Source organism: Clarias gariepinus, chromosome 13 (genome assembly GCF_024256425.1).
Source record: "Clarias gariepinus isolate MV-2021 ecotype Netherlands chromosome 13, CGAR_prim_01v2, whole genome shotgun sequence".
In the NCBI taxonomy this organism is placed as follows: Eukaryota; Metazoa; Chordata; class Actinopteri; order Siluriformes; family Clariidae; genus Clarias; species Clarias gariepinus.
The window spans coordinates 24,147,218-24,173,536 of record NC_071112.1 but is presented as its reverse complement, the minus strand read 5'-3'; the positions used below and the strand labels follow the sequence as shown (position 1 = coordinate 24,173,536).

At 36.7% G+C, this 26,319-nt stretch overlaps 2 protein-coding genes across 3 annotated transcripts in view; one reads left to right on the top strand and one right to left on the bottom strand.

The window, feature by feature from the left end:
• Positions 1–2,303: 2,303 nt before the first annotated feature.
• dnajc17 (DnaJ (Hsp40) homolog, subfamily C, member 17) overlaps positions 2,304–26,319 on the bottom strand; it is a 60,373-nt gene continuing 36,357 nt past the window's right edge. Inside the window, exons 11-12 of one of the 2 annotated variants that reach the window (XM_053510513.1) lie at positions 23,465–23,560; positions 23,263–23,349 (exon numbers count right to left, since the gene is read on the bottom strand). In XM_053510513.1, coding sequence (XP_053366488.1) covers positions 23,513–23,560 — 48 coding nt within the window. In that variant the 3' untranslated portion in view covers positions 23,263–23,349; positions 23,465–23,512. Of the gene's footprint in view, positions 2,476–23,262; positions 23,350–23,464; positions 23,561–26,319 lie in introns of those variants that run through there. The other variant, XM_053510512.1, reaches the window with a different exon arrangement.
• On the top strand, positions 21,703–22,713 carry LOC128536304 (cdc42 effector protein 3). Its single transcript, XM_053510514.1, has one exon. It carries the CDS (start codon positions 21,787–21,789, stop codon positions 22,381–22,383), a length of 597 nt encoding a protein of 198 aa, XP_053366489.1. The 5' UTR covers positions 21,703–21,786; the 3' UTR covers positions 22,384–22,713.

Genomic DNA, 26,319 nt, shown 5'->3' with positions numbered 1-26,319 from the left:
GAATCCCCTGCTCCAAAATCAAAGTTCAAGCTGAAATACATTTTGCAGGTGACCACATGGACAAAGAAAAAGTCTTCTGGAGGACCAGAAGTATGTGTGGAGGAGGAAAGGTGAGGCATTCAACTTTGCACCAACTGCTAAGCATGGTGGTGGCAGCATCATGTTTTGGGGCATGTACATGCATTGTACAAAGTAAATGGAATAATAAAGCAGGACTACCTCAGAACTCTTTATAACTGTAGATCATCAGCAAGACTGCTGAACAAAATTGAGTGTACCAAAAGGACGACCAAAAACACAAATGAATAAGGCAGTTGTGGAATGGATAAGGTAGACTAACTAGGCAAGCTTTTTCCAGCCACAACCATCTAAAAAAATTTGTGGACTGTGCTTTAATTTAATTAAAAGTAAAATTTAAAATGTTCAAAAGAACTCAATGAGAAGCTATTTGATGGCTATCTAAAGAACAGTCAACAAAATATGTGCTTTATGTACATATATTTTTAAAAATTGTGCACCAAATTGTTTTTTTCTGTTTAAGATTTGTTTTAAAATGATTCAGACAAAGTTCAAGAAATTAACTGCAAATTTTTTCTTAGGAGGTAAAAGGGACCAAAGTCTGCAGTAAGACCTGGCTCAGCAGAGTTAAACCCTAAACTGCTTCATTCTGAATAGATAACTAATATATCTTACTGAATTAGAGATTTGTAACAAGTGATTTTGAGGCAACTCTTCAAAAGGAATGTTCAAGAGAATCATTTTTCCTTGGAAAATATGGTTTGTTTTTAATGCATACTGTCTCATCTGGCAAATTTTTAATCATTCTGGCTTACATTCACCATAACACTGTATAAGCTTGTTGTCTGTCATCACTCTCACATTGGGCCGCTTTCACAAGACATCAAGTTGGTTTAGAATTTTTAGGCTATATTTGTTGGCCACTGTTTTCCCCAACCACCTTTATTAATTCAAAGCAATTCAATGAAGATTTCCTTGTATCTAAGTTTTAAATGCGAAACATTTAATTGGTTTATTGACCACACTAATATCTTGTTAACTTTCAGCAGGCTGAAGCTTCTCCACAAGGGGAAGTTCATACTCCGGTAGCTTTTTTGCTCATCATTGCCAAATATGAAAAAAGTGGAAAGAACCCACATCAGAATGATCCAATGAATGTGCCTACTGTATGTTAGCACTCAGTTTGCATGTAAATTAAAAACAATGACTTCAGGCTGAACATAATGCTGCTACCTTTGCTAGAAAAGAAATTGTTCTTATGTGAATGTATAATTTTACAAAAGTAAAAAACACACAAAATATTCTTTGTACTGTAGGTCTGCTAGTCACATGTTGTAAAGCTGTAAAACTCAAATAAAGACAGCTAGTGTGAATAGGGGTTTGTGGTCAATAGGAGAAAAAAAAAGCAGGGATCTACTAATAGTAAAAAGTATAATTATGAAGAATGAGATCGGTTTAGACAAATGGTGATGTCTTTAAGCTTTTAATTGACACCAGAGATTCTCCATCCAGTCCAGAAGTCAGTTTACATTTTCTCATCGTTCCAGTTCCTAATATGCTTGCAATAGATGATCAAGGTATGATGAGGGAGTTGGGGTAGAGTAAAAACAACAAATGCTGGAGTGACCATATCAGAGAATCTCTGGTGTTTGTTAAAAGAAACCAATCTAATCAAAGATTGAATAGGGAAAAGCATAACAAACATATGATTAATGTGGTTTAGAGTATATTTAGGGGGATACAAGATTTTTTTTATTTTTTTCCTACTGGAAGGTGCAAGACTTCCAGCACCCCAAATCAGCTTTTTATTATGGACTCCGGCCTCAAGACTCAAAAATGCATGTCCTTAATGATTTGAGCCAAATCTGAAGTGTAATCATTGTAACCATTACAGTTATTTCAGAGAGGCCAGAACCTCCAATCACCTTTCCTCAACTCCAGCAGCATGGTTCCCATAAAAAATATATAATAAAAATAAAATGTATGTTTACATCCTCCAACAGTTCTAACGTGTTCAGCACTGGACAAGAACAGGATCTGAATCCAAAAATTCACCCGAGAGACATGGTTCGCAGTTTCGGGGATGTGTGCCGACTGATTAAAGCCATTTGTAGTCTGCGTGCTTCCTTAGCGAAAATCTTTTCCTGCTCAGGCACACCCTCGGCCAAAAGCCGAGGAGCACATTGAGTTACACAACCCTGATTGTCAGCATTTTACAAAACAAAGTATTTTATTGTTTGCTGAGAATTCAAACTTTGATAGTAAATACAAGCACAACACTGCAATGAAGGTTTATAATGTTTAATTAAAGCTGCAAAGTGAAAGCGTTCAGGTCGTTGCTGCTTCTTCCTCCTCATCTTCTTGCTGCATTTGCTCGATAAGCTTCTGTCGCTCTGCCGCCTGCCTCATGCGCATTAACACCAAGCTCTCGTAATCCCGTTCATTGCTCAGAGCGGTCTGCAAAAAAAAAAAAAAAACACCACACACAAATTAATCATTTTAATGTACCTGTAATATCTAGGAAAGGGTGTTAAATTAAACCCCACAATTTATTCACCTGCTAATTCCCACCCACCAGTCAGCTCTCTTCTTCACATATGATGGCTACCGAACACTGAGTGTGACTGATAGGATAGAGTGTAAGCCAGTCCTTTACTTGGCATATTCATTAGTTTGACCACTATAACCAAATTACTACACAAGCATTTAAAAATATTATTCTAGTTGTAAAGCTGTCTACGAACTACCCCCCATAAATAAATTAATTTATTAAAACCTATTTAATAGACGATGCTATTTATATTACTACCAAAAAAGAAATTATGAATTCCACTTTTCCAGTTTCTTTTTTATTTACAGTTTATTAAGGATCACATATTTGTTATTCACATTATTTTACATACAGTAGCTGCATATTGTTCTAGTAAACCATCTTTTGATTTTTTTTTTTACCATGTAACTCCACAATATATATATTTATCTTGAGAAGCATTCATTTTATGGTAAATTACTGCATAATTGCATAAGAGGTAATGAAGTAAATTTCATAAAAAGGGCATTTTTGGGAAATACACCATTTCCATTTATCCACAATTTTATTTAAATCCCCAAAATTATTTATTATATATTATAGCTTTTTTAACAGCTACACTCAGCATTCCAAAGGGAAGTTTTGATTTCGTATTTAAAATTTTTAACTAATTATGAGTAATGCTTTTCCCGATTATTGTCACTATTTCTGTGTAAATTTTGTACTAAAAAGTATTTATTTTTGGACAGGCCCAGAATTAGTGGTTGGTTTCTTGGGAGGCACAATTCCTCCAGCAGCCGAGGGCCTAAATGATGAATCTTCTGTACAGGCTTAACACATAATCTACTTAAGCTTTTCTAGCCAAACATTCTCCAAGTTGCTAAGCTTGGTATCCCCTGTTGAAATCTCCAGGCAATCTCTGGGATGTAACTGTGCGCTTCTTTTCCCCCTTTTGTCTTATATTTGTAATGTTTATTGTTTTAGTCGCTTGAAGTCTTGAAACTGACCTAAGCCCTAAATCTGTTCTATGAGCACTAATAAAAAATTTCAGTAGCCTGTTCTTCATTGCTTTTTGACTTTATATCAAAAAGAGCTAGACCGTTAAAATAATGTACCTGATAAATTAATAAATAAACAAACAAACAAAGAAAAATAATCTTTGTTATTCAGTCTACTGTTTGTTTTTTCAATGTTTGGAAATCACTTATTGTCTCCTAGTTAAAGAAGGTATAATATGAATTGAAGCCCCAATCTACCCATCCCTTATATCTCGTACCCAATTTGCTAGAAGCAACATCTTTGTAGTTATTTCTTTAAGCAAATCAGTTTTTTTGAGAATACCACTTTTTAAGGAACAGTTTAATCTACCTATCCATGCTTGACTCACAATTTCCCCAATATACTCTATTCAATTTCTTTATCTTACTTGTCAATCAGGATTACACAAACAATCATGGTTCTCAAATAAGCAGCTACTTTATATAGAAGACAGAGCAACCCTTTGCTGTAATCTTGTCCTTATACTTTATACTTTTTTTTCCACTACCAATTATATCAATTTATCCCATTAATTGAATTGTCTACACTATTTTAACTGGAATATTGGAATGATCTGAAACAAGTACATCTTCCATTATCCTTTGACACAGTTGGTTAAAATTTAAGGCAGGCTAATGAGTTAATTCTTTTAGCATATTTACTCCTGGATATAAAAATTGGTAAGTCTGGCTGAGCTCATAGCTACTGTAACCCTGGATCAGACTACAGAGCGTCTACAGCAACAATGCATACGACAGGCAGAAGTACGAGACATTTGAACAGCGTAAAAAGCTTCAGCGAGTTGTCCACACACTCCACTGGTCGCACGCAGGCGTCAGGATCTGCACATGGACGAAGCCAAGGGCACACTATTTTTTATATATATATATATATATATGTATATATATACATATTCTCACACACATATATTTGCAGTGGCTTGCAAAAGTATTCGGCCCCCTCAAACTTTTTCACATTTTGTCACATGAATCAATTTCATTGGAATTCCACGTGAAAGACCAATACAAAGTGTTGTACACCACAGAAGAGTATAACGAAAATCATACATGATTCCAAACATTTTTTACAAATAAATAACTGCAATGTGGGGTGTGCGTAATTATTCAGCCCCCTTTGGTCTGAGTGCAATCAGTTGCCCATAGACATTGCCTAATGAGTGCTAATGACTAAATAGAGTGCACCTGTGTGTAATCTAATGTCAGTACAAATACAGCTGCTCTATGATGGCCTCAGAGGTTGTCTAAGAGAATATTGGGAGCAACAACACCATGAAGTCCAAAGAACACACCAGATAGGTCAGGGATAAAGTTATTGAGAAATTTAAAGCAGGTTTAGGCTACAAAAAGATTTCCAAAACCTTGAACATCCCACAGAGCACTGTTCAAGCGATCATTCAGAAATGGAAGGTGTATGGCACAACTGTAAACCCGTCCACCTAAACTCACAGCCCGAACAAGGAGAGCGCTGATCAGAAATGCAGCCAAGAGGCCCATGGTGACTCTGGACGAGCTGCAGAGATCTACAGCTCAGGTGGGGGAATCTGTCCATAGGACAACTATTAGTCATGCACTGCACAAAGTTGGCCTTTATGGAAGAGTGGCAAGAAGAAAGCCATTGTTAACAGAAAACCATAAGAAGTCCCGCACTAACACTGCACATCACTCTGAACACACCATCTCCACTGTCAAATATGGTGGTGGCAGCATCATGCTCTGGGGGTGCTTCTCTTCAGCAGGGACAGGGAAGCTGGTCGGAGTTGATGGAAAGATGGATGGAGTCAAATACAGGGCAATCTTGGAAGAAAACCTCTTGGAGTCTGCAAAAGACTTGAGACTGGGGCGGAGGTTCACCTTCCAGCAGGAGAACGACCCTAAACATAAAGCCAGGGCAACAATGGAATGGTTTAAAACAAAACATATCCATGTGTTAGAATGGCCCAGTCAAAGTCCAGATCTAAATCCAATCGAGAATCTGTGGCAAGATCTGAAAACTGCTGTTCACAAACACTGTCCATCTAATCTGACTGAGCTGGAGCTGTTTTGCAAAGAAGAATGGGCAAGGATTTCAGTCTCTAGATGTGCAAAGCTGGTAGAGACATACCCTAAAAGACTGGGAGCTGTAATTGCAGCAAAAGGTGGTTCTACAAAGTATTGACTCAGGGGGCTGAATAATTATGCACACCCTACTTTTCAGTTATTTATTTTTTTTTAGATGTTTGGAATCATGTATGATTTTTGTTCCACTTCTCACATGTACACCTCTTTGTATTGGTCTTTCAGTGGAATTCCAGTGAAATAGCTTCGTACTTATGTACGGAATTGATGGTAGGTTTCTCGTCTGCCATGTGGAAGGCCCGTGTCAGATTACCAGCCAATGCCCAAACCCCATTCACCGGATGCAGTGCCTGATGGGTGGGTTGCATCAGGAAGGGCATCCGGAGTCGAACCTGTGCCAAGTTGAGTGTACTGTAGATTAGTTGGTCCGCTGCCAGGAGCAGCCGAAAGACTAACAACATACTTCATATTAAGATTAAGTTATTTTAGTTAATTGACGTATACCTTATAGCATAGTTAATTATAATTTTTTTTGCATATCCCACTTACGAAGCTGTGGTCAGAGCGCAGGGTCATTCAGAATATAGTGCCCCTGGGTTAAGGATAGGGTTAAGGGCCTTGCTCTAGGGATCAACTGTGGAAGAATTGCTGTGTTGAGCCTTGAACCCACACTTTTCGATCAGTGATCTATGGCCTTTATCATTTGAGCCACAACTGCCCCGTTATGATAGGTCCCATTTTAATTGAAGATATTAGATATCGTCAATTAAATTGATATAGATCTTATGATCTGGCTGGAGATGTAATTAAAGCTTACTATTTGGGTCTTTAAAATCTTTAGTTTGTAACCTGACAGGGAACTAAAGAGATCTAAAAGTAATAGCAGTTTGGGGACAGAACGTCCCTGGGTTTATAAACAAATTAAAATGTCATTCATGAATAGAGAAATTTTATGTTCCTGCTTTTGCATTTTTATACCTGTAATATCATAATATTCGGTAATACTCTGGGGCTTAGCATTTCAATGAACAGTGCAAACAGTATTGTGCTTAGTGTCCAGCCCTGTATGGTTCCTCTTTCCAGGCCAATAGAATTTGATACGGCCATGTTATATAATGGTTGAATAATTTAATAAAGGTCTGATGAAATCCGAATCTATGTAGTAATTTATATAGTGATTTCTATAAAATGCTTTTTCTACATCAAGGTGTAATAGTATAGCTTGGAGTAATTTATTATCAATCATATAATAGATCAACACAAAAGTCTGATGTAAGCTTATTATCTGGTGAAGGATTACTTTCCTTCTATTTGTTAATATATGGGTAAAAATCTTGTAATCCTGGTTCAAAACTTTCATTGGTATAACAGTATACTGAACTTACCACTTCTGTCCCGGGGCAGGTGGGTGGTCAGTCAGTAAAGGTGTCGGTTTGTCTTTTGTAATACTCTGATGGAAAACCATCTGGTCCTTCTGCCTTATTGGGTTTTAATGTTAATATGGCATGAAATGTCTTTACCTATAAGTTTGTTTAGTTTGTCACTTAAATTTCAGTAATCGTATCAGGTAAAGAGTCTCACGTCCTTGATTCACCGACCATGCATTGTGTCGACATAAGTGCTTATTAATATTCTGTTTAGATTCCGGGGAGCATAAACATTAATAATTAAAAATCCAAATCTCCCATCCCTATCTTTCTTTTCTTAAGTATATTCAAAGATAAGTTTACTAAAGATAAAAAATTTTACCCCTCTTTTACAGCCATGTCCACAGGAGTTTTTAAGTTTTTCATGTTCCGATTTCATCAAATGGGTTTCTTGGAGAAAAGCCACTTCCCTTCCATCCATTTTCAAATTTGCTATAACTTTACTCTTTATTGGGCTTTCCAGACCATTTAATTTAATAAGCGGTTATTTTGATTGGTTTACTGCTTTGCATTGTGAGAAGTATGATCTGTGTGCCTGAATGCTGATGATGTATATAAGTCATGTTCTGACCCTAGAGTGCTACAAGGAACAGTAGCACGAACATAAACATAGACCAACATATCAGTAAAAAAAAATACAATAAAACAAGACATTCACAGATAACATTGGTGACTCCCAATTTTTAGATCTTTTTTTGGGGACTTGTGCGAGTTTGGACGAAAAGTCTTTTTTCTCTGTGCCGGTGAAGTATACAGTAGGTCCATCAAATCTATTACAAGGTGTCCCGGCCAAATGTTTTAACTTTACTGCCTTAATAATTACCCTACATAATGTCATTTTTTTACTTTGTTTTAAAAAGGCAAAAAGTATATTAACCCAGTATAGGTATATCACAGTTTTAGCACTTCTACTTATCAATAGTATTGATAAATCAATCAGTCATTTTGTTTGAATTCTTCGTTTGCATATGGAATTTTACCAACTCCGACAAAACATCCTACAACGACTGAATCCAAGCTTTGGCCTAGTTAATTTGATCTTCTGATTCTTTATGCTTTTAAAACTTTGTTAATATACTCCATTATGCTGTTCAATTGATAATTAGATTCTTTCCTGAATTCTCTTTGCTCTTTCAGAATTAAAGTCAAATTAGCCTGCGCAGCTCCCCATCAGAATCCGGATGCATATTGTCCTCCATGTTGCTGCTGGTGTACAATTGGCCTGACACTATATAGAATAGCCTATATAGTGTTCTATATATTATGCAAATTTTTCTTTTACATATTTTCAAAAGCCCAGTGTCTCTTACAGTAAGTACGTTTCTATTAAAAAAGTCGAGTTGTAAAACTGGAAAATCTCAGACCCTCCAAACTTGCCTTATGCAGTGCCTTGTAGAATTAATGGCATAATAATCCTGGTATAATTAAAGTAGCATAATTATCGGCATAAATAAAGTAACATAATTACTGGCATAAATACTGTAGGTAGAATAATTGCTTAGCAAAAATTGCTCAACATTTGAAAAACTGTAATTTATTGGCACCCTTAGACTTAAGGGACACCTTTGTCCTTTAAAAAGAACAGCAGCACTGGGCCTACTGGAATGTCTAACAAAGTGGGAAAATTTTATTTTAAAAGGATCTCGGACAAATTACAGGGCATTTGCAGTGCCTTCATGTCCAAAGATTTGTGTATATGGATCACCCTTTTCAATTCAGCTCATTATTAACATTAAAATCTGGAGAGTGAAAAGCACTCTTTTTGTGTTGTAGCAACCATTTCTGTTTTGACTTAAATTTAGGTTAAGGGTCATTATCTTCATTATTATTTATGACCCAGTCATCACATCCTGGCAGACTGAACCAGGTTTTGGGCTGAAAAATTGCAGTACTTGTAAAGAAAAACATACTGCTTCTGAATGTAATATCCAAATAGGCTGATATGCTCAGCCAACAGGTCTGATTTTGGTCTCATTTGACCATGGCATATAATTTCGATGACTCTTGATGAAGATAAATACTTTTGAATTTTTTGTAGCCAATCAACAAGTTTTGTTATTTATAAATAAATTATCAACAGCCATTCCCTTTATGTTGACCATTCTCTGACTAGGATAAAGCTATATCTGAAGAACTATTTTAAAAACAGATGTTTGATAAAGGAAAAAGATTGTGTTTAAATAAAAGTTTGGAACTACATGGATAATTTTTATTTTTTTAAATAAACAACTTTCCCCCTTTCAGAAAAGCTATCAGAATTTCCAGTGGGCCCTGCATCATATCATGGAATGAAGAAACAAAAAGAGAGAAAGCAATTTAGCAATTTTTTAAATGTGTTTTAAAGTTATTAATGGAAAAAGACCAAAGACATGTCCAATTTCATCAAGATAGTGAGGGTGTAGTGCGCTGGTTTATCTTTGTGTACGTGTCTGTTTGGAAAAAGGAAAAGGAGCATGACAGTAAGTGATGTGTTGTAAGGTAAACCATCTGTAAGATGTGGTTGTGGTCACCAGTATTTACCCAAAAGATGTGCAAATGGCAAATGGAGGGAGGAAATAAGGGGTAGGAGGAGGAGGTGAATAATGCTGCGTGTGCAGGCAGGAGAGTGCTGCCATTAGCATTCTTGTTGTATGAGCTCAAGCCTCATGTCCACCTCCTAACCACCAAACATCACGCAAGCTCAATTAAGTACATAAACAAATGCTGCATCTTCAACTAAACCAAACAAAAACAACCCTGCCAGACTGGATTTTTCATCTCCAGGTCTGTAAACCGAAGCTCCACTGCACCCTCTTATGGACAAGGACACAGCTGGACACAGCTGCAGCTTCCTTGTACAGTTTATGCAGCATACTGCAGGTGTGCTTGTGTTTATAAAACTTGAACAGACCATGATGAAGAATCGAAAAAACTATTTCCACAAGTAGATGCAAGAGCCCAATAAATAAAGCACAAGGCATTCATGTAAACTTTCCTAGTGTATTAGGAAAACCTACACCCATACTATCAACAGTTGAGTGTAAAATTCCCAGGAAAGGAGAAGTTTCTGAAATACTCCTTCTAGCCTTCTAGCACCAACAACCATGTCATAAATCATTAAAACAAAATCAGAGATTATTAACAAATATTTTTTTAAAAAAAAAGCTATTGACCGGTATCTGCATTATATTATGTGCTATGCTGCTGCCACTTAATTGGTTGATTGGAGAATTGCATTAATATGGAAGTGACCGGTGTATATCAAGACATCAAAATAAGTCTTTGTGACTATATGTTGACTCAACAATTGCGAATGGCATGGCTGACCTCATCATTTGATGTGATCATGGGATTACTGACATCACCGCTTTTCAGAATGCACCCCCAGGCTTTGGCCTGTGATACACCAGATGGCGGGCTGAATACAGAATAAGCTGCGAGACTGCTCTTACTCATAATACAAGACTGAGTGCCGTCACAGGTGTGAGAAATGTGTTTGGCTCCGGGCTGTCTGTGCGTGTATACATCCTAACAATACAAGGTGTGGATAAACTAAGCAGTCTTGAGTAGCTCCATATGGAGAAGGGTACTTCGCGGGTTTTACGTCACAGAAAACACCAACTAAGGGTGAACACACTCTTCATTTTGACTCCTAATGCTGAGTCATACTGTAGGTTGTTTAGATTAATGACAACGCAGGGCTTGACGTCATCTTGCACATAATCATTTTAGATTTAAATAAGTAAAAGAAACAAAAATAGTCATTTTTATGTACTGAGATTTAAGTTAGAGAGATGCCATACACTTACAGTAAAGGCCCTGTAACCATGATTTTTAGTGACAGGCCAATGATTCAAGACCATAAGTACTGAAACACTCAACTTTTTCAACATATTGTAGATCATAATTTTTCATCAACGTCGTGAGAAAAGGCAAAATGCTCCATGGTAAAGTGGCTTATTTTGCTTCTTACAAGAAACGACGTAGTACATACATAGACATCTTGCTCTGGAAATAACGTCACTTAACATCATGGCTGTTGAAAGGTGAAATTATAGCCATATATAAACTGCCTGGCCAAAAAATCCCCCCCCCCCCCAATCCACCCCGCCCCCACCCGTAAACCACACACGCACATACATACACAAAAAAGTCACTGTTTCAGACAAGTCAAATTATTGGCCTACCTCAAGCAAAGAACAAATTAAAATTACTGGAATTGGTTTAAGACCCGTCCAATGCAATATTAAAACCTGGAACTAGAGCGCTTGAACTGTCAAATTTGCTGTATAAATCTGATCAGTAAATAAATCCCAATTGACCAGGATCAGGGATGACTAACACGCTTGGTGAAGTTGTTTCATTAAAATTCAACAGTAGAAATCACAGCTGAGTTTAGTAGTGAAAGTTAAAAGATTTTCACACAAACAGGAGCTTCAATTTGCTAAGAGGCATAAAGATTAGACTTTGGAGCAGTGGAAAAGGTCACATGATCTGATGAGTTCCAAAGTAACGGGTGCACCTATGATGCATAGTACCTAGGAACTATACATGATGGTTGCATGGTGCAAGCCTCTGGAAGCGGGGTTTTGATATGCGGTTGCTTCAGTTGGTCCAGGTCCAGACGCAACAATGTTATATAACAACAGAATAAGGTCGGCTGACTCCCTGAATGTACTAAATGACCAGAGTATCACACGAATGGAGTTCTTCTTCCCTGAGGGCAAATTCCAGGACATTTGAAATAAGGCAGCCGAAGAAAGTAGTACAGTGTGCAACTTTTTAATTTATTTTTTTTGGTCAGGCATTATGCATATTTCACAAAGCCTATATAGAAATGCCTATGATGACAAGAATATGAATGTCTCATCATAATGTACTGCCAGAATGTATGTACATCATATTTGTGGTGGCTGGTGGTTTTTACAGCAGGGTAAACACATCATACAGTAGTTCATACATACTGTATCACAATGCTTGGTCACAGTATAACTAGAAAGCCAATAAACGTCATTGTACAAATGGAGCTAAAATTAGGTACTTTCCCCCCTGACTCCTAAACTGAATCAATATTGCTTTTAAATATTTCCTCATAAGTAAGAGCATCAAATGTCCTTTCCAAAATCAGGTCGAGCACTGTCTGCCAGGCAGGGCCAAAAAAGTAGCTAAGCTAGCTAAATTTCAATGTGGTGGAGTAAACTATCTACAGTTGCACAATGCACTTCCGAAATTAATTTACATAATTTGCAACTGATAAAAAGTAAAATATTAAGTTGTTTAAGATGCGTTTAAAGTCTATCAGCTTGATGTCTTCTAGCTTCTATGAACATTTTAATGTAGGCTGCACCATTCATTGAAAACAGTTTGCGTTATAATAGAGTAATACTGAGAAAAAATTAACACGATATGTTTAACACTTATTCCTAAAGCCAATTTTTTTTTTTTTTTGAAAAAAAAAAAAGAAAATATAAATATAGTTTACTAAAACAACAGAGAAATTATTGTATTTTATTTCCCAAATGTTTAAGCAAAAATCATGTTGAGTAATGAATTAAATTCATCAAGCACAGCAGTAAAAATGGTTAGTACACAGTTCGGTGATCGGTTCTTATTCTTTTGTGTCTATGAATCTGACTTGATTAATGACTTCTAAAGAACTTGACCATTAAAGGAGATTAATATGTATACAAAAAATGTGTGCCTGAGCCTCTTTAGTAAGTCAAACAAACACCACATCGATGCTGCCGCTTGACTATGAAGCTCTCGGTCCCAGAAAAAATTAAAGACTTTATAAAAGGACAGAGGTCTATGATACACAGAAGGGTTCTAACAGCTTGTGTATAGTGGTGTTCATCACGGGTGTAAAATGCAACTTCCTAATATTATTTGTTTTCTTCGTGTTTGCAGAAGGACAACTTCCTCCACGTTGTTAAAGCACAAAGAGACCAAAGTGGAAAGGCAGGGATTAACCATCAGCATGTGGACCATCTGGTGGTTCGAATTCAAAAGCCCAGGCTGAGAAAGGATATTGAATTCTGTATGTATGCAACATACACTGTGATCAGTTAATCCTTTTCACCTGAAAGGGTTGATGTGGCTAAAGATTTTTATTCCAACATACCTGGGTATGATTTAACATGTTGAGTTACATGTTTTGGTAAAAAATAGCCACTTACAGTACCACTGAAACTGGACTAGGTGCAGAAGAGATACTGTATAAGGAAATACACATTTTCCGTATATTAAATGTATCCTTTTTTCATGGAGGTACATGGAGAATAGCTACTCAATACTCTTAACAGTAGTCATAAACTGAATGTAATGAGACTAACGATGTACTGAAAATTAATTTACACATCTTGTAAAGTTAAGGTTTAATGGGTTTGTTTTTTTTTATTAAGCATTATTAGTAAATCATGTGACTAAGAACAAAAGAAATGACAACAACAACGATTCATGTGTTTGTTATTTAACAATAATGTGAAAGTATTGTTTAAAGTATTGTTTGATGTGTTTGTCTTGCTCATATCCAAAACATGAATTCAATTGAATATTATTTATATAATCCTTTTATATATTTATACTGTATAGTCAGCCAAATTTATACACACTTCAGGAAAAGAAAAGTAAAAACATAGCAGCCTAACAGATTCGTAATCCTCTGCTCTGTGTTATACTAAGAGGGTTATCTATACACATCTAGCTGACTAGCCATACATTTACATTTACATTATTTAACTTCTTTCTGATCCTTTTAAACATGCTAAAGGAACCATGCCTTATATGGATAACTTTTTTTGCCAGCTGTTAAGTAGATCTAAAATTTGCTCAATTCCTCGTAGAGTACAAGATAACCAAGATTCACATCTATGTGCAAAGTCAAATCCCAAACTAAACTTCAATTACTCGGGCATTAAGTTTAACCAGTAAACAATACAAAAGAATATAGTTAAAAATAAAGATAATGTGGTGTTTTTTTTTCCCATTAAGGTACAGTAGGCAGCGTTGAGCGCTCAACACTATTGCCAACATATAGACAAAGACATCGTCCAAATCAGTCACAAAAAGTGGAAATGGCCTCTTATCTCATCAATGTGACTAGCAAATCCTGCTTTTAATGCAGATTCCCAACCAATGTTTATTTATGTCTCTCAAATCTCCAAGAAAGCCCAATATTAGAAACATCATCTACTAATGAGGGGTAATTCTTTGCCAATACCACATGTAGGTATACTATATTCTTTCACTCAGTCGGATTGCATAGCATGAACGTCCACTCAAGAGTTATAAGCATTCACAGATTTTTATGCATTTAACTCCAGACGGTCAAATTAAAGTCCAGTAAGCTGTCTACTCTCAGGAGTATGTGGAAGTTTAAAAAGCATATAAATTCTGCTGTGTATCACACCGACATGTCTGGCAATGACATGTATATAGGAACTGTGTTAAATACAGTACGCTTCAGTCATTGCGGGGCCAGGTGTTATTTCTCAGTTTTACGTTCTAATCATAGAACATGCAAAGTCTTATATATTTAACATTCAACTGGACAAAACGGCATAAAACTAGACAATAATTCATAATATTACACATGGCACAAGAAATCTATGATCGCTTCAAGCTAAAATCATGAACAACTTAAAAGGAATGCACAGAAGGCAGACGTACATAGACAAATCAGTAATTTTTTCGCTTGTGTTCATGGACTAAATCATTAGAACCAAATCCACAAAACGTACACAAATGAATATACACAAAAAAAAGCCAGTCGAAAACTTAAAGCCTGCCCAAAGTTAGATCTGGAAATACTTTTCCCAAGCAACTAGGATTACGCGGCCTAGAGTTTGAGAAAAAGCCGTACCAAAAAACTAAAGAAACCAACAATGTCCTGAACTTGGCTAAAATCTCAATAAACAATCCATCCTCCTAATAAAGGCCAGTATAATCAAGTCTGACTCCAACAGACATACAGAGCATAACATAAAAGCAGTTCCAACTTAACTTCTAATGAAGCAACAAGCTTTGTGTGTTACTGGCACTTATAGACAGCAGATACTGTAGATAACGCAAAGCTTCATTAATATCTTGATTATGCTTTTGTCTAAAACTCAAGGGGAAGGTAATGCTGAAATATGCAGTTGCACTTGTGGCTAAATGCTGTAGCGAGAGCTGATGTTGTTTTGGTTGCATGAGTGATTGCATCTGTGCCGAAAGACCTGATTCTTCTGATGGAGACAAGGGAAGAGTAAATGTTTACTGCAGAAGTATGAAAGCACTTGTAGAACGAGAGACGATCAGTAAAACATTTCAGCTTTCACACTCCAGAAAGCGAAAACTTGGAGCACATCCTGGAACAGCATGTGTCCCACAGAAGGACTACCTCCTGTCAAGTTTAAATCTTGATATAAACCACTTTGGTCTTTTCAACAATGCATTATCTGTCCCAGACACAGGTCGTCATTAAACTGAGCGGAAACATAAGCAGTGTTTGACAAGGATCTGATATGTCTGGCTCAATGTTAATGGTGGAACATGCTCTCCTATGTACTCCTGTGATCCTTGCTCTGCTTTCCTTAGTCTTTATTGAATTTTACCAGGAAGTTCAAATTTCATATTTGGTATTATCAACAATTTCTCAATTACAATGAATAAAATCAGGTAACATCCACAGGTAAACTTCAGATCTTAGAGTTTTTGTTAGATTTATTTGGCGTCTTAACTTTACAGCACACAGAAATTATGCTGTTTAAATATCCCAGCGTGTTACAAGGCAAGGTAGAGCCATGGTAATGAGAAATGAGGATTAAAGGCTTTAAGCTCAAGGATCCTACAGTGGTAGCTTGTCGGTGTGGGGGCTGGCTTGCATATAAAATGCTGAGCATAGATCTAAGCGAGTTTGAGAAGGCAGGGGTGTCAAATTCTGCAAAATCCCGCAATAATGCTTGTGCATAAGTGTGATAGGTAAATAAAAAGCTGTTTTTCCAGTGACTGCGAATGCTTGGTTACGCAGCGCTCTCCTTTATCAGCACCAAATAATTTATTTGTTACTGCACCAATATGTAAGCCTACATCCTGCACATCAGCATGTTTGTAAGCCCTTAAAGGATCACAATCTAAGGTTGTTAATTAATAGAATAGAGAATAGATCGAGAAAATAAATAAATTAACATAACCTAGGCTAAATCTACTGTAAATCTAAAGGGACATTTGTGACTCAGTGATAGGTTTCTCACCTGTCATGTGCAAAGCCCAGATTCAGTTCCCACTAGGAAGTTTGAATCATTTTAGTGACTCGGTTCTTTGAATCTTGTTCAGCCTCTCATATCTTCTTGTCTATTGCACTGCAGAGCATCTATGGGAGTCACGTGACAAAAGAACGAACGATTCGGACCAAAAAGCTTGAAGGTAACTACTCATTCCTGTTTCCTGTACATAACCCCGGAGGTTTTGCGAAGTAGAAAATGAACGAATCACTCTCTGAGACTACTCGTTCTTCTGAGTCACATTAAAGACTCTTTCAAAAAGAACAAATCGTTCATGAACGACCCATCACTAGTTCCCACCCATTGGCCAAACCCCAGCCACTGGATGCAGCCTGGATAAAATAGGAGGGTTGTGTCAGGAAGGGCATCCGGCATAACACCTGTGCCAAGTTGGGGGTGTGGATTGGATGGTCTACGGTGGCGACCCCTCAATGGGAGCGGCCGAACAAAAGAACAACCACAGATGCTCTAAAAGTAAAATTTAATATACAGTATATACTGAGCACTTTATTAGAAACACCTGCACACATGCTCATTCATGCAGTTATCCAAACATTTATGTAATGTCACAACAACGTTATGAACAACAATAGATATGAGCAGACTAAAAAAAAAAAAAAGAAAGAATATCACTGAACTGGACAATAAAACAGAAAAAAAAGTGTTTGTATTTTTTCAAACCATCCTGTCCAGTTTTAGGCTAGAGCCCATAGTAGCATCAGATTTCTATTCATGGCTTCGAAGGATCCATCCATCCATCCATCCATCCATCCAAGAACGATGGATGGATGGACGGATGGACTGATTTTAGGAACAGATCTGTCTTGAATCAAACATAGCAGATGGACATAATTTTCATCAGCACTGTAAAAATTGTGTTTTGAGCAGTGTTTGTCCTGCAAGCCTTGAGCTTTGATGCATGTGCTCTAACTGATAAACACTAAATAAATGTAAAATAAAAAAAAATAAAAAAACTGCACAATCCCAAAAGCAAGGCCCACAGTGGTATTTTCTTTCTACTATTGTTGTAATATGAGTCATTTATCCACTGCAAAACACACAGAAGATACAATGATGAGAATACATCCGTACGTGGGTGTGGGAGCTGAAACAGGTTCTTTCTTTGAAATAGCTGCTTTTGCAATTGCAGCCAGCCTATACATGTCCCAGACTATAAATGCCCTTCATCTACAATTCTCTGCATATCTTTACAACCATACATAAACAACTGAAGAAGGAAAGCAAACACAATAAAGGAAATCAGCAAAATGCACAATGATATATATACAATGCACAGATATAATTTATCTCATATTAATCATTTAACTCTCCTTGCTCCTTAAGTCAACTTAGAGGAACGAAGTGAGTGAAATAACCCCAGTTTCACAAGAGAACAATAAAGTAATTTTTTAAAAAATGAAGGGAAGAACAGAGCAAGAGACATTATCTGTGAGAGGGGTACAATTTGCAATTTTAGGATTTACAGTGCTGTACTTTAATGTGTACTGTTCAGCCGAGACGAAAAGCAAACTGACATGGTATGTCTGAAGAAAAAGAGAAAAAAAAAAAAAATCACCTGCAGACACACCTTCTATTCAGACCTCACCTGCACAACTACACGCACAATACTATCAACCGTCATATCTGACGTTGGACCTTAGCACTCGCAAGCTAGGAAGGACTCTGAACTGAGGAGATTCTCTATCGAGCTAAACTTCCAGCTGAAAGATATAAACCTGCTTTTTTAAAAAGGTTTCAATCAAGGTAAGAGTATGTGTTTGTATTCTTTAGTACACTCACAGGGACCTATTTTACGTGTTTATTTGCATTGGTGTGCTTGAACTTTGTGGTCTATGTAAAAAGCAGAGGTCGGTCTATATGCGAAAAAAGATGGATTTGGAGATGATGGTTAGAATATGCATTTGTTAAAGTCAGTACATAAACAATAGACTACATATTTTAGTGAGAAAGTGTTCATATTTCTTTTTAAAAGCATTTTAAAAATTCTGATATACCGGTACCCATAATAACAACAAAAAGATTTTCTCTTCGTTTCCCAGAACTTTAGAGCTGAACAAGCAATCAGTTTAATTCAAAATGCCTCAAGTGTATGTCTCATCCTGGTAAACTGATTATCACGTGTGAGTAGGTGCTGGAGAAGGGACCCAGCTCACGAAAACCTTTCAAAATACGGGTCAGCCCCAGTTATCTCCTGTAAACAGTGACTAGATCTGACTTGTAATTTAAAAAAAAGCCCTGAAGCACTGAACTCGCATGATATAAACCAGTTTTTCTCAAAACTGAATAATGAGAGGCTACAGGGAAGAAGTGGAAGAGCGGGAACAGGAGGTGTATTTTCATAAGGGTTGCGAGGTGTCTTGGCAAAGTTTTGTTGGTTTAGGCCCACATTAATTTTGACTTGGCAGATGAACCCTCTAAAGCTTCCTTAAAATGGGTCAATCTTCTCCCTCCCTCATCCTTACATGGTTAAAAAGGAATGCTGTTATGTCCACGTTCCCTCATCTCCCGCTGCTACTAAAGTGACGATAAAACCTTTATTGGCAAAGAAAACGTTTTTTTCTAGTACTATATACATTTATACAGTGAGTGTTTTAAGTCACGAAAGTGTGTGAATCTTCAGGAGGTCTTTACAACATAAAATCTCAAGTCCACAGGACTGTGAACTGGACAATCATTGCAAAGGGCAAGTCGTCTGAAAAGTCTTCATGCATAGAATATTTTTTTCATTCTTTGTTCATTATGGAATAAGAATCTTAAAAAAAAATATATATAAAAAAAATAATTAACTGAAAATGAAGGAAATTATTTCAAACAAAAACAAAAGTCATGATAATACCATACAAGAGAACTGCAATTAGTCTCAGTGTTCTCCACTTTCATTTTTTCTTTTTGTTTTGCTGCTTACGTCTTTTCATGCATTTTTATTTTTTTAGTCTCAATTTTGTCACTAATCACTCATAGCGCAGGTGTTATAGGGCTGATTTCTCATGGACAGGCTGCTATCCAGCGGATCTTCTAGTGCTGCATCCTTTTCCACAGCTGCTTTAGGGCGAGATTTCAGGACTGCATTCTCACTGGCCAGCTGTTTAAAACTCCACTACATCATCTGGACAAGTTTAGCTGCAATCATTTTTTTCTGGTTAAAAAGCATTATAACATTTATATTTATTAACCAGTTGTTAATAAATTATTAGGATTTATTATTTACTCGTAGACCTAACAATCTTTTAGTACAGTTATTTAGAATCTTGATAGTTATGTGAGGATGTGTATCGGTGATGGTTTGATGTTATACGAATAAAATGTCTACTGTGGTGAAAAATCAAACATTTTGCCTTATTTTTCCAGGTTAATACTCTAAACGGGAGCTTACACGAACCAAAATTACTATCATGGTGGACAAGTATTTACTGCTGTAAGGAATTGTATACATTGTGAAAACTGCAGGTCGCAACACAGCATTTCCACTTTGAAATACTAAAAATATAATGAACTCAATTTAATGAACTGGAACTGGAACAAATCATCAAATACAAATCAACACTATGGCACATAACTGTGAGATGTACTGAAGTCGTATTTACAAAATAGTGCAGCAATATAGCATCTACTATGAATAACTTATAAATACAAAGTTTCATGCAAGTATATGATGCAGACAGTAGTGCAAGTATATTATAGAGGTAATATAACAATATCAGTGTAAAAAAATATAAAGTAGCATAGTTAACATAGTCAATATTAGTATAGTTAGTTTTATTAGTATAGATTATTTAATCAGTATAGTTTTTTTGGAAATATAGAAAATTATAAAATTATAGTGGGTAGTGAATAGTACACAAATATATCTATCATAGCATGTATAATATAATACAACATATTTATCATGTAATATCTACTCTTGAGCACTTATCAGTGATTCTAAGTATCCAATAATTATTTTTTTTGTTCCAGTATAGATATTAAACGCTTGAAAATAAAAACGTGTTAATTCCTTTTGACAGTAAATGACTTTTCATCATGGTAGAAATTTAGTTCATATAACTTTAAACTTGCACTGACACAATTTGTGTCCTAATAACCTAGCAGTCACTAGAGTCTAACTATTCAGAGTCTGAGTAACTATTTTAAATACACATCTACGTGTAAACCCTTAAAAAAAAAAAAAAAAAAAAACTACTGGACAATAAATATAAACTTTATAATGCTTTTTATCAAGAAAAACAGCCGCAGAGATTTAAACTGGCCAATTAGAATGCAGTGCTGTAACTCTCACCCTACAGCAGCTGGCCAATGAGGATCAGCACTGTATATCCTGTCTGATAAGTTATTAGTGACAAAATTAATGTAAAACTGGAAAAAATGAGAAGAATACAGCCTAACTGAAATTTTCTTGCATGGTATTGTAAGTTTTTTTTATATATATTTTTGTTTAACCCTTTTGGCACAAATCTCATTCCATAGGTTTATACCTTTTTTCCCCAAATTTCAGGTGCATACAGTCCAACCTTTCTTACTAGTAGACTTAAGCTTTTTTTTTCTGACTAGTCTCACCAACAAATGGTTTTCCTCTGGTCCCTATCTTGTGAAAAATGCTCTCCCTTTAACTATTAAGCATAACTATGATTTCTACTGATGATTTTTGACAACGTAAATTATTCTGCCACATATATGCTCATGACCATTTAACAATTTTGTCCAATCACATTTCTTCAATCACAAAGTTCACAGTTCAGCACAATCCTTCCAGGATTTAATAATGCGTTAGATGATTCTTAACCCAATTCCAATAATTTAAAGGTTTTCTTTGCTTCATGCAGGCCAATAAATTGACCCTTCTGAAACATCATCCCTTTTTGTCCATAAATTGCATAAATGGGCTCGATTTCCCCTAAGTATGGAAACTTTTAAAGCTTCCTAAAGAAAAAAATTACTAGCTTTTAGAACGTTAGCAGCGATTTCCGTATAAGTGGAATGATTCATACTGTGAATAATCTGATTTGAAGGCTTAAAAAGTAGCACCTGTTACAGAGGAAGATGTATAATTACTCTAAACAGTCATACTCTTATCACGATAAAATGTTTAGAAAGATCGATGATTAAGAGAAGTGTGCAGATAATGCAAATAATGGAAAATGCATGCATGTGCCAATCCCTGTCAGTGTGATATTCACTAAATAAATGCATGTTCACATGTTTGGGAGAATGCCTACTTAAATCTTAAGACCTTGTTGAAAGCAAAGCTCTTAACTAGACTTTTAAGAACAGTAAATATCATTAAGTAAATGTGGCAAAATCCCATGACATGACTATCCTGAATTTGTGCTTTACCCATATGTTCTTTCAGAATAAAGTGTTCCATGATGTGCTACCTATAAAGATCCCTTACAACGCCTGGGAAACCATATTTTTGGAGTTTAACAAAATTCAGTCGGATGTCCCTTAGGACAACGTTACAAAGTAAACCTCCTTCGGGGAGGTGGCTAAGGAGATCATCAAAGAGGAGAGTTCTTTCGGTCAATATGATCAGTCTTCCACTGGCAGATTTTCGACACCTCACTCATGTTGACTCGAATGCAAACGGGGACAGCTTTGGAGACCTCTCTTTCCTGAAGCAGGGTCACAGGTTGCTGCGACAAAGCTCTCAGAGTGAGCAGAACCTGCTCCAGGCCTGCTTGCCCCCTCCAAAGCCTCCTCGTCTCAACCTTAATGAAACAGAGCTGGGCCAGCACAGTGATACCTGGGAGTACCAATACCAGCCTTCAACTGAAAGACGCAAAAAATCGAACTCTCTGCCACTTCTGGACACTGAAGACATGGAAGAAGAAGCTTACAGTCTGCATCAAGAAGACACTTCAATCAGCAAAAGCCCTGGCTGGGGGAGCCTCAGCTCAGGCAGAGATTCAACACAGACTGGACCTGAGGAAGTCTACCCAGATGAAATTGACACAACCTTTACTTTTGATCTAGACCTGGGACCCTCTATATTGGATGATGTACTGCGGGTTATGGACAAACTCCATCAGGAATAATAATAAAAAAAAATAAAAAACTGTGATGAGTTATATATTAATAGAAAAACTGATGCATGCACTTCCTGACCTTACTGGAAGAGTGGTGAGGACATCTCTAATGTAGCCCTTGTGGTTTAAATTTCAACATAATCCAAATAATTAACAAACATATACAACATATATTAAACTGATGACTGATAGATTTAGGGTATAGAAATCAATATTTCTATTCATCCTGCACTGATACTTACCAATTGTGATGTATGTATATTGTTCCTTGAAAAGGATATTTTAAGTATACCTTATATATAACTGCTCTACTACTTATCCATCAACTGAGCACTAATGCATTTTAATTATTATTATTATTATTATTATATGTAATTAATACATTCTTACAATATACATAAAAAACAAAATACTTCCAAATTAAGACTGAATTCTGTCTAAGTTTGTCTCAAAGCTCATGGATAATATCCTGATATGATTACCTTAGATAAAATAATAAATTGAAGCCATGATTTAAAAAAATGCTGAATCCGTTTATTTTCAATAATTAGGATATTTATTTATGTGCTATGAAAATAATGAAACCAAATTATGCAGTTTAATGGTTCAGTGTTTTAGAAGTCAGATTAATACCACCAAAGTCAACAGCACAGACAAAAATCCCTTGTCAATAGGAAATTGTATCCATATTAACCAAACACAGCAGACATCCAAGCGGTGTCACTTTTTACCCAAACTAGTTACAGTACAGTATGTAGTGTGCTCCATTTGTAGCTAACACGTTTAACAAATAGGTCTGGCTAAAGGACAACAGCAGAGCAATTAAGTAATTACCTATCAATCTAAAATAAAATACAAGCAGGCTCATTTTTCAGGCCATTTAAATCCTCAGGTCTCTCCATCACTAAAGAGCCGCACTAGCGTCCTTCTTTCTGCTTTACGCTCCTCATTTTCTTAGTCTGATTAATCCATGGGCTACAGAGAAACGAAAATGAACCAAAACAAACTTAAATCTTCCACCATATTTACAAAGGTTTCAAATTGCTAATTTTGATGGCATGTTGATGAATTCAAATCACCAGAAAATTACCAAGCATGTGCACAGCATAGCTCTTTCGCATCTCATCTCCAAAAAAGTTCACAAGTGCACAAGGCAGCTGTAAGTATAAAACCATTGAAATAAAGCCTGAAAAACAAAAGTAAAAATTATTTAACCCCCTACTATACCAATTGAGTAAATTTAAATATATACTTTAATAATAATTTTAAAAAGTGAGTGATACATTTTGCAGCCTTTTGTTTACAGAAATATTTCTCTATTTCTTTTCTCATCATTTTTCATTTTATTTAATAAATGTCAATAATATAGATTATATATAATATAAATTCACACCTTGTTCTTTATTCTTAGTTCTGTCCTAGTGAAAGAACATGAGGATGTGCTTTTAGTAAAAAATACCAAAGCATTTCTATAGGTTACTCCTTACCTGTATTCGTTAAATCCTGTAAAAAAATATTTAAACTGAAAATTGTATTCTACAGTATATACAAAAAGGCAGTAATCCATGCTAATTAAATGATCAGAAGGCCATCAAGTCAGGGTTTAAGTCTTTTTAGGAGTAAATGTACGCACAGTCGGGAACTTAGTAGAGTAAGAATGTCATTTTATTTTTTTTTCAGAAATACCGAAATTTATAGTGTAATTGCTCATACTAACAATTTACGCAAAAATCTGTTCCTATTCAGCTTGATAAATGAGGCCCATTGTAAGTACACATGGTAGTAATAAAATAAAAGAAAGAGTGTCTGTGAGGGGGGGAAAAATGCAATTAATCAGTATTTCATACTGGTTGAGTTACTTGTCTGCTCATACACTGTGACTAGTAATTTCTGGGACAATTTTCTTTTTTTAAATCAATCATCTGACTAAGTGTTACAGTTGCAGTAAGAGGGTTACATGAACATTAATGTCAGTAAAATGTTGGACTTTGATTATTACTTTTAACTGGTCCTTTTAAAAGTTATTTCGGACTCTCCTGTGTTTAAGCTAAGTTAAGCCTTTATTAAGCTTTATGATCCATTACTACACAGAAAACTTCTTTCTTTGAATATCATAGCTTGGGGGCAGGGTCAAAGCACAGAGTCAGCACACAGGGAACTGATACTGGAGCAGACAAGGTTCCCTTTCAGTTGATTCACTCGGTACAACACATAATGTATGGGATATCACACCCTCTCGTGTCCTGGCTGAAGCCACCAATATTCACGCCGTAAAGGTTAGCTGGGCGAACGGTGCTAGCTAGTATGAGCATGGAAGCTAATGTGGCAAAGAAGTCGTCCGCTGTTCGACCCTGTCCTCAGAAGTGCGGCTTCTCTTTGCACGAGTAGGACCAGCACAAAGCGTGCCCCATCTGTCTGGGAATTCTCCGTGCTAGGAGAGCTAGCTGAGCCGAGTCATGTGCGCTTTGTCGCCAGCTCCGGCATTCAACGCTTCAAAGTCGGGTCATATTCGTAGAGAGAATCCTGGGTAAAAATACGGTCGCTTAGCAGGACCCCCACCTTTCCGAATTAGCAGTCCCAGCTTCGCCTGTGTCTGCTGATGAGGAATTTTCGGCAGAAGTCCCCGCTCTTAGCTGGGCAGACCAAATGAAGTAGTTTGAGGGGTCGAAGGACCAGGAGCTCTCCTACAGCGCTGGCCAGCAGCCAGGCACTGAGCAGTGTGCTTTCAAGGATGATGACGTGCTTGACATCGGTCTGGAAATGCCGGCTTATCGGAGGACGAGCATTTAATTTTGCCGTCTGCTCAGAGCTCCGCTGCTACTGCTTTAGCCGTTCGGAAGACACTTCATTTTTTGCCCTCTACCACCGAGTGGAGTGGCCCTCCACACAGCCAGCTCAGAAACCGTCAAGTTTGCGGGATTTTTTCTCCCTCCTGAACTGACAACAATTAAAAACTGCTTGCCCATGTTTCCTGACTTTATCGGTGAGTTAACGTCGTCATGGACCAAGTCGCTGTGCGGCTCTCTCCCTCGGCAGGGGGATGGCGAGTGCGGTGGTAGCACAGAGGCATTTATGGCTCATGCTCTCAGCCATCCCAGATAGAGACAGGGCCGTCAACTTGAATGAACAGCTGTCTGCTGAGGGTTTGTTCGGTAAGTCACTCGATGCCATTCAGGAGAGTTTGACTTCAAGAGAAAACAGGCTGAGGCGTTGTGAGACATAATTCAGCGACGAGGGGTGAAGCCCAAACAGGCTCAAAAAGTGACCACTCCGCAGCCCCCTTTGACTGCCTTTACGGCGTGAATATAGGTGGCTTTAGCCTGGACACGAGAGGGCGTGATATCCCATACGTTATGTGTTGTACCTCATTCCTCTCCCCCAGGGAACAGAGGTTTTAGTCATAACCATTCGTTAAGCTCCTTGCTCAAGGGCTTGCAATGAGTGCCTGGTGAAGCTGTGACTTGAACTGTCAACCTACTGACCAGTAACCTGGAGCCTTAACCCACTGACCTACCACTGCCCCTGGGAGATGAATGTAAGATTTTTAACCTGTATTGATTTTATAAAACCCAAAATAAATAAAAAATAGTGTATGAAATGGTTTTATACTATTTAAGGTAAAAAAATAAAAAAGATTTTACTACAAATTCAATATTGTTGACATTTATGATGAGTACTGTATATGAGTAAAACATATGAGAAAACTTTATATGAAAATGCATGACCATATTATTATTGTTATTTTTTTAAATGTAGGCTTAAAAAACAGAATTGATTAAAATCTGACCACTATATCTAAAAGAAAGCGTTCTTCTCATTCCCATTTTTTCCCTAAAGAGATTTAGGTAGAGTCACAATTATGAGACAAGACTCCATTCTAATCATAAAGGACTGAAAATCTACAAACGTGCATAAAGTGTAAGAAAACAGCTAAAGGACACATAA

Bases quoted from the DNA above. Each gene is read 5' to 3' on its own strand.
- LOC128536304 (XM_053510514.1), top strand. From the start codon at position 21,787: ATGTCCCTTAGGACAACGTTACAAAGTAAACCTCCTTCGGGGAGGTGG.